We start from the raw sequence: 9445 nt of genomic DNA, 5'->3' as shown, positions 1-9445 counted from the left end.
TAACAGTAGAAAAGAACAGGATAATGTAAAATTAATCAAAAGTGCAACAGCCTGACTTCCGTGCTGTGACCTTCACATGCACATGTGGGAATGTGTGACAGTGTGTGTGAGCGTCACAGCGTGGAGGGGGTCAGCCAGTGTCGCTATAGGGACGGTTCTGCACCACGGCTCTGGGAGATACTCCTTTGAGACTCATTACTCCAAGTTCAAGAGCAATGACACCATCTGTAGACACACACACACAAACTAAGCACACAATCGCACGCATGCGCGCAATTATGTTTCCATTAAAAATCTCCCACAGTTTGTCTTCCTGTAGTTTGCCCTTGTCTCGGGAGAAACAGCCTAACAATGAAAACACATCGGTGATGATTGGTTTGGTTCCGAAATCCAAAAGGCTGATAGAAACTGGGAGGGAAAAGAAATGTCCTTAGATGAGGAAACTGGGATTATTATTCTGTTGCTGGTTGTCTTCAATTAAATTTCAATTTCAATTAACTTTAGCTAAAAAAAAAAAAAAATTAATTTAGATATTTATATAATTTGGAATTATTTATTTTTAAAAAGAGGTAGCAATTGGTTTCATTTACTTCCTCATGTTTTTTTTTCTCCTATTGAATTTCAGAGGTTTTCCCAGGGCAGCCAAGAGACAGAGCATTTCATGGGTCTTCCCCGAGAACTCCTCCAAGTGGGACAGGCCCGGAAGACCTCACTACGGAGGCGTCCAGGAGGCATCCTAACCAGATGCCAAGCCATCCCATCTGGATCATTTCAATGCAGAGCAGAGGCTCTACTCTTAACCTCCTGCCAGATGACCAAGGTTCTCAGCCTATCTGTAAGGGAGATCCCAGACACCCTGTGACGAAAACAAATTTCTTTTGCTTGTATCCATGATGTTGTTTCTTTGGTCACTGCCCATAGCTCATGACTGTAGGAGAGGCTGAGGACGTAGATCAGCCTAAAAATTGAGAGTTTTGCCTTTCGGGTCAACTTCCGTACCATGACAAACTGATGCAGAATCAGCACTACTGCTGACACTTCACCGCTCCAATTTTACCTTCACCTGTGAATAATACGCTAAGTTACTTGAACTCCTCTTGGGGTAAGCTCTTGAGATGAGCTTTATTGATCCCAGAATTGGGAAATTGTGTAATTATGTCCAACCCGGAGAGAGCACTCCATCTTTTTCGAGCTGAGGCCTTGGATATGGTGTTGAATGCATATCGAAACTGAAAAATTTTAAAGTACGTTCATTTATTTTTCAGATTTGCCCTCAGTGTTTTGGGGGTAAATTTGCTGAACTAGTTTTTTGGACTGTGATGTCATTTTGTGGTATTAAAAAACAAAAATCAATTGGGAAAAATATAGAAATAAGAATGGAAGCCCACATCTTCTCTTTTAAAGGCATTTATTGATGAAATACACAGTCGGGTTTTTTTCGTTTTTTGTTTTTATGACAAAAAGCTTCGGTAGTTTTTGTAAGAAATTCAAGCCCCGTCTTTCCATCGCAAACTCTGGGAATCAAAAGGTTGGTTACATGTGCAATAAATAACAACAGTTACAAAATAAAAGCAGGCCAGGGAAAAACACCTGATTCAACCAAATAAAAAAAGAAGGGGGATGAAAACAGGAAAAAAAAACAGAAAAATAAAAGTCCAGTCTTTTTGTTTTCTTTTGTACTTCTGGTGCATCATTTAGTCTGAATTCTGAGATTCTCTGGTCATCAGGGACCAGGAAGCATTGAGTGACCTGAGGATCTGACTGGAGGAAATAACACTTCAAAATAAAGAAAAATTCAGTTTATTTCTGTCTTTTTTTAATGCTAAAACCTGGAGCCGTCTGAGAAGCGTATATTGCACATCATCCTTGCAAATACAACACACACATTGCCAGATTCACACTATCTACCTATTTTTCCCCCGCTTTTCCATAAGCTTGACCTTAGTATAAAAACAGGTGTGCAGTGATGCCCACAAAAATCACTAAATTGATCATCTCAGCTATTTTATGCATCAATCTGGTTTTTGCACATTATAAAAAATAGAGCAGAAAAAAAGAAAGACGGATACAAAGCTTGGAGTCAGTAAAATAAATAACAAAAGAAAATGGACAGATTTATGGCTATAGTTGCCAAGAAGCTTTTTTTTGTCCAATTGCTTTTTTTGAGCGGCTGAAAAGTTTCTATTGAACTTATAAGTAGGTACTCATTTGCAGCAAAAAAAAATAAAAATACAAGTCTGGCCTGTTTTACAATCTCTGAGAGCACCGATTCTGAAAATGTTAGGGATTCAAACCATCCTTCGCCTCAAACTAGTGTGTGACCCACGGCGGTTGAACGCAACACTTTAACACACAGAACACACACCTCCAACCGCCCAGGTTTTGTTTTAGAGCGAAGTGAAATGCTGAGGAGAGAAAGAAAGAGAGAGAGAGAGAGAGAGAGAGAGAGAGAGATGCTGCTGTTCATCACTGCTGCTTCCTTCAGAGCCAGGGATTGCTAAAGTAAGAGCATTGCTTGGCTGTCTTTGAAGATAAGAACATTTTCTTCTTGATCTTAGGAAACAACTTATTTTTGTCAGTGATTGTAAATTTAATAAAATTCTGGGTAATGTTTTTCCAAATCTCCAAATATCTGGGCTAGTTTTATAGAAATAAATTTCAATCTTTTTCATTTTGTTTTGGGACATTTCTTATAGGCACTTGAATTTAAGTAATCCGCAAACGTACTTTGTCTGAAAATTTTTAGGAAAGTCCAAACAACTTTTGTTCAATCTTAAATCTTGGGTCATGCACAACGATCTCTGATCGGATTTTCAAGTAATCTCACAGCCCTAATTTTGGAGCCGAGCTCTGACTGTCTCCACAATACAGAATGACTGACAGGAGATAAAGGTCAATCCAGACCTTCCTCACAACTACAGATATCACACACATACAAGCATAATCCCCCTTCTTTCATTCTGCCAGCACAGCAGCCGTGATGTTGCATCGTCAGTAAAAAGCAAGAAAATCTACAGCTGCGCAAAAGAAGTATGTGTGTGTGTGGGCATGATACACTTGAGGCATTAAGGTCAGTTCTCTAAAATGCTCAGGGCAAATTTGGGACAACTAGACAGGACCTACAGGATGCAGCTTGCACACATGCACATTCACACGTACATCTCCAAGTAGCACCTGCTGTGTCACATTCTGAATCTTTGTGTTTTTCAGGGCGAGAGATTCGATGAGGAACTGAGTTGGCTGCCGCCATTAAGTCTTAGTTTCAATTGCAGTTTGTTTAGCACCAGAAGGGGGCGACAGCACCAAGTAGACAACCACGATAGCTAACACCACTCAATTAAGACCCCCTGCACCCACTGATCCCCTTTCCTGTCATTCAGAATGCACTCTGCCAATTTGAGATCTGAGGGTCTTTGCTGGACAAAAACCTAACTCACTGAAATCATTATTCTTGTAGTTGATTCTTTCCCTATTCATTTCTTGTTTTTTTTTCATCTATACTTTTCCCCTTTTCTAACGCATTTGTCTCATCATCATCTGCAATTTTTAAGTTTCCTTTTCTTCAATGACACAAGTTTTCTAAAATGTTTCTTTTTTGTGCAAGTGTCTCTCTCGTCAATATATGCCAATCTCTGCACACACACCCATTAGCGGTCACTAGGAGGTGGAAGAGAGCGTCAAGTTCAACCCTTGAGCCTGTGTAAACTGCCCCTGTGACTGGAAATAAATGCGGCGGAGCGAAAGAAAGCCTTTTGTTTTTGAAATGTATTCTAAATAATGATTTAAACTGATATCAGCTGATGAAGAAAAGACATTATTAAAAAAGCACTTGATTTTTGGGGGGAGACGTGGTCAGATTAGCAGCAATAATTTGATATTGATGCAGTTTCTTGCTGCAGGAACTAAGATTTCTCGATACAGAAGCACCTGGCTGGATGACTCCAAGGTCTGCATTTCAAAACAAATAAAGAAATAAAATAACTGAAAAAAATCAGGAAGTATAAAGTCTTCCAGGTGATGCTCAGTTTTTGGTTTTCATTGGGTTTGAAGGATACTTTTATTTCAGAGATTGAAATTTTTTTTCCAACGATTTATCAGGAAAAACAGAACAAATACAATGCCGAGGACGAGCTGGAAATATCATATTTAAGAAGTGTCTTTGTGTATTAGTCTAAATCAGATTTTATCTGCTGCAGGAGTGCATGTAGAAATATCAACACCTTTAGATTTACTGTCAAATTATACAAAACCTGTAAAAAAAATTTCAAATGAGGCAATTAAAATTTCAAAAGTTCAAGGTAATGTTGTTCAATGTAGTCTCATTTTTCCTACAATCTAACTTAATGGCTTGAAATAACAAAATAAAAATAGGACCTGAAAGTTGCCATGAAATACATGATGCTGCCTGAAAAAGATATCACTTGAAAATCGAGAAGCAAAAATACACAATAAATATGTAGAAAATCACACAGAATTGACTTGACTACTTGCGAGGAAAAAACCCAACCTGGAAATTAATGGGAAATTATTTGAGAATTTGGATGGCAAAAAGGGGGGAAAGTGGCTTGAATAACAGAGAAATTCTTTAAAAATGCCCTGCAGAATAACAATAAATAAACATCAAAAAGGCATAAGAATTAGTCACTATTTTATAAACTGTGTTGTTTGAAGTAATTATGTAGTAACAATCATGGCGGCAGGTTAGCACATTAGCTGGAATACACTGTTAGAGGACTTTTTCAGGTTAAAAACCAAAAGCAGCAAAGCTCCTCATTGAAAGGACAGAGGGGTAAGAACAGCAATGGCAAATCCAAACTGGGAGCACTGCACTGTTCTGAACACAACAGCTGTTGTCTGCTAATGAATTCAAAAACTGCCAACGATCTCAAAGCAGGGAGGCTCAGACAGGTCCATCTAAACTATATAGGATTTTAATATTTCGATTCCTCAAATCGGAAAGAATATCCAGTTTTCGGGTAACCTTTTTCTGAGCTGAAGGTCAAGGGTGTGACATCACCATCTTGTGAGGGCATAGTAGAAGTGCAAGTTTGTTTATCTATGTTGTGATACTGGAAAAGGTCCCTATGGTACCTTAGTGCTCCATTGCTTACAAGAGAGAAAAACAAAAAAGAGCTAACAGCTAACACAGCGTCACGTAGGATCACCACTGAATCCTCACAATATGGCTGCCGGGCTGTAATGGGATACCTCATGCCCTCAATGGCTCAGACTGAATTGTTATTTTTTGAAGAGAGTGACAAACAGCAGTTAAATATTTTATATAGCATTAGTAAAAAAAAAAAAAAAATGTTTTAAACAGATGTTGGGGGTGGCCACGTGTGTTTGGTACCGGATTACTGGAACCTTCTCTAACACATAGAAAATGGTGAAAACTGAGGTGCTCAGGATCAATCAGCTGCAGACAGACAAGTGGATGAGGTATAATAAAAACTAATGGAGATCCTGTTAGAGGGACGCAATTTTTTTGTGTAACATCAGCATATGCTCATGGAAATGACCTTCCCCAGAATCAAATGTTTTAAAAAAAAAATGCGCCAAAACAAAATGGCCTTTACAGTCATTTCACTTCACAATTTCAATATCAAAACTCTTTCAAGATAACTGAGGAGAAAAACTCCTGAATCTGTGAGATATTTCTCAGAGGGGTTTGATCAACATTAAGAACTGATCCGTTCAGAAAAGGAGGCTTGTACTTTCTTTTATTATATTTTACTTGAATTCCTACCCGTGACATAATTTCCTGTCGCAGGGTAGTCTTATTTGGACAAAGAAGGCTAGAGTGTGGGCTCACTGAAGTGTCGCTTATTCAATAATGCAGTTGGAATGAACGGGAAATTAACAGAATAAATAAGAGATAGAAATTAGAAATTAATACTAGCTCTTCAAAACCCACTGATAATAAATGGTAAACCAGCTATTACCGGTTGATTAACTGTGTAATGATGAAACAATTGACTAATTATTGGTAATGCCATCAATTCTATTAGTTATTTTTAATTGTAAAATATTTATTTTGCATGTGTAAAATATTTTTTATTTAAATGTATCTAAAAATATATAAATTTCAGAGCTTTAAAGAGAAAATTGTTTTTATCATAGCTGATAAGAGAATATTTAAATTCTTATTCTGTAAAGGTTCACCAAGCCTATAAAATTGTAAAAAAAAAAAAAAAAGGTGTTGACTTTCTTCTACTGTAAAGAAGTAGGTTGTAAACCGTTTATAAAGACTGTTTATATAGCATGATAAGGTAAAATTGACAACAGGAGCTTATCAAACTGCTACTACTTTATAAAACATTTATAAACACTGAACTTAATACTAGTGTCGATGGCTGATAATTTCTACATCTTTTCAGCTATGACTCATTATGATTTATTTATAATTTAAGACTAAATAATCTCATATTGTAATTCACTATTAAACAAAAATATATTGATGTATTTATTTATTCTGATGATAAATATGTAAACAAACTTTGTTAACAGGTTACCTTTTATTTGTGTGTGAAGCACCTTTGTTGTTAGTTCCTTTCAAAAGCACTTTATAAATATTTATACTTCTAATCTTTACAATCAATATGCTGACTGATAATAAGGTCACCCATAAGTAGCCAATGAAATTAGCATTACATTTTTTTCTCTGGTAGAAATAACAAATCTGCTGAACTGAATTGTACTGTGATGACTCAAGATGAGTGAGTCACGGCTTTGGAAATTTGGGACTTCAAGTCTTTAGCGAGTCTTTAGTGCTATCAGTGTCTCGGTTTTTGTGTCTCTTTTGCTTTCTCCTCTGAAGCTTTCTTTCAAAAGGTGAACAAGTGTTTTAAAAGGTCCAGCCTGTCTGCTCGCACCCGAAGCTGTGCATGGTTGACCATTGGATTCAACGCGTCTGCTTTTTTTTCCCAAAGCAACTGATTTACCATTTATTAACAAGCTGATACAAGGTTTCAGTTTCAAGGTAAATGCCAGGGTGAGGGCAAACAAAGAAAATTAACAAGGTTTAAAGATGGAGGACGGATATTAAGGCCAGGATGGATAATTTTAAAATACAAATCATAAACAAAAATACCTTCTCTGCCCAAATAACACTTGAGAACACGACAAATATGTTTGTTTATGCTGACATGAAATTTAAAAAAAAAAGGGGGGGGGGGTGAGGAGGAGGAAAAAGGAAAAATGATTCAGTCAAATTTTTGAAGCTAATTTGCCCAAATCCTATGTGACACTGGTTGTCGATATAGTCTCCGGTTTCATCAATGTAAAAATGTATCATATATTTCTCAATCATATATTTCATTATGATAGAGAGTCTTTTCAAAACAAAAAGGAAAAAGGAAAAAAAGGTAATTTATCACCAAGTGGCCCAGCATGTAGATACTGAAGCCCTTCCTGGTTCCTTTCTTAACAGTCTAAAGTCTCTCTTCAATCACTCTCTGTTGACATTTTATGTACAATATCGGTATATAGAACATAAATTACTACACAAAAAAAAACAAATGAAACAAAATTCCTTTAAGCCTATTCACAATTGACAATCATCGAGAATGGAATAGTAAATCAGACAAAGCCGACGAAATGCAAAAAAAAAAAAAAAAAGGAAAGACATTAAACATCTCAATTGCTGCCTTATAGAGAGGAGAAAAGAATTCCTCTGCCTGCTTCCTGCGCTTCAGAGATGTGTAAAGTAAACTGTGGGGGAAACACACACACCCGACAAAAAGCACCTTTTATGTTTTTTTCATTTGTTTTTTTCTTTTTATATATCTATATATAAAAACCTCCCCAATGCTTGTTGGCGATGTTGTTGCAGGAGGGAGGGGGCAGGGGGTGGAGGGGGTGGGTGGCCGAGGTTTTAAAAAAAGAGACGGTCGTGCGATTTCCCGACATCTTGTTTGCATGTAAACAGAGCACCAGTAGTGTCTTGATTCCACGTGTCTCTTGAACTGTACAAAAGTATAAATATATGCTTTCTCTCTGTAAGGTATATTTTTTTCTCCTTTTTCTGTTTTTGTTGTTTTTGTTGTTTTTTTTTATTATTATTATTTGTTCACATATCTAGGATGTAGCGGACAACAACGACCAAAGAGAAAAAAAAAGGTTGATTTAGTTCTTTAAAAAGGAAAAGAATACAAAACACCAGTGTTGCAGTACCTGTGCTGGAATGGCCAGTCTGTTCCCCTCCCCCGCTGTCCTGATATTTATTTATTTTTCTTCAAGTTAAATCCCAACTTGCTGGCTTGGTGTGACATGTTGCCGGGGTGTTTTGCTTGGTGTTGGTTTTTGATCGTCTTTGCATAAATAAAAAAAAATCGGCAGTCTGCAAAAATAAAAAAAAAATAATAAAATGAAATAAAACTAAACAACCATTGTGTCCGTTTTAGCTACAGAAGATCCATCTTCGGTCTGTAATGGAGCAGGAGGGGGGATTTCTGAAAGGAGAGAAAGTTGGAAAACACAGGGTGACAAGAAGGCCTCAAACTGGAAACAAAGTTAAAAAAATAAAGAAGCAAATAAATTAACCAGACTTTGGTTCTATCTGGAATCCTGCAGGGGAAAAATGGTCAGAAGATCAAAGATTAAAATGCAAGGAATGCTGGAAAAATGGGAATTAGAAGCTTTACGTGGCAAAGTATCCATGGACATTATGGTCCAGTCGAACAGTGATGAAACATGTGTAACACTGACATTACACACTTATTTTACGATGGCTGAGTAACAAAACACACATCAGTTACCTTAAATCTCCATCTTGTCACAACGACAAATTTCAAAGTGTGGTCTTTGCCCAGGATTTCCTCGTTGCATAAAATGTCCAGCTGTTGGGTGGGATCGGGTGGGAGATGCAGAGAGGCAGAGATACGAATTAATGAAGAAACTTCAATAGAGGATAATCAATGAAGGACTTGAAAACTAAAGATTTTCCAAGACTTTTCCTGGGATATTCTGGGCATGGTGAGTTCCTCTGCAATCGACAATTTTAGGATGAGTTCTTATCTGATTTGCCCCCCAATCAATCATCAGATAATCAGCAAGTTCCTGGTGGATTTCAGGCAACATTGGAATTTATTTCCTTGAAATTTCTCATTTTGTCCAGTTTTTCCATTCAAACCATTTTCCAGGGCAACACTGTTTTTAAGCACTTCAGCGTTTGCTTTCCCTCTACCCTTTCTTCACTCTGTGACAGAAACCTTGGGAAAGGCTCCAGCACAGTGTGAATGAGCTGCCAAAAGAAAAATGAAATAAGAAAAAAAAAAATGTTATTCCTACAGCTTCAGTCGAGGCTTCTCATGGCTCTGTTAGAACAGTCCTTTCAGAAGGAGAGTGTGTGTGTATGTGTCTATGTGTGGTCCCCCCATCCTCCCCTAGCAGCAGCAGAGTTTAAAGAGGAGGCACTGAAAAGACCCTTCTCTAGGAACCGGCACTG

The 9445-nt window shown here is 37.4% G+C and overlaps 1 protein-coding gene across 2 annotated transcripts in view; it reads right to left on the bottom strand.

The window, feature by feature from the left end:
* Positions 1-1391: 1391 nt before the first annotated feature.
* The window catches only part of pcgf3 (polycomb group ring finger 3), a 55399-nt gene continuing 47345 nt past the window's right edge, over positions 1392-9445 (bottom strand). For both annotated transcript variants that reach the window (XM_086158313.1, XM_086158312.1), the window contains exons 9-10: positions 8757-8837; positions 1392-8450 (exon numbers count right to left, since the gene is read on the bottom strand). In XM_086158313.1, coding sequence (XP_086014439.1) covers positions 8403-8450; positions 8757-8837 — 129 coding nt within the window. In that variant the 3' untranslated portion in view covers positions 1392-8402. The remainder of the gene's footprint in view (positions 8451-8756; positions 8838-9445) is intronic.

The sequence above is a fragment of the Fistularia commersonii genome, chromosome 13 (assembly GCF_037954325.1).
Source record: "Fistularia commersonii isolate RoL2024-O1a breed Wild chromosome 13, RoL_Fcom_v1.0, whole genome shotgun sequence".
NCBI lineage: Eukaryota > Metazoa > Chordata > Actinopteri > Syngnathiformes > Fistulariidae > Fistularia > Fistularia commersonii.
Note: the sequence above shows the minus strand (reverse complement) of the source record. Positions and strands in the feature narration are given on the sequence as shown.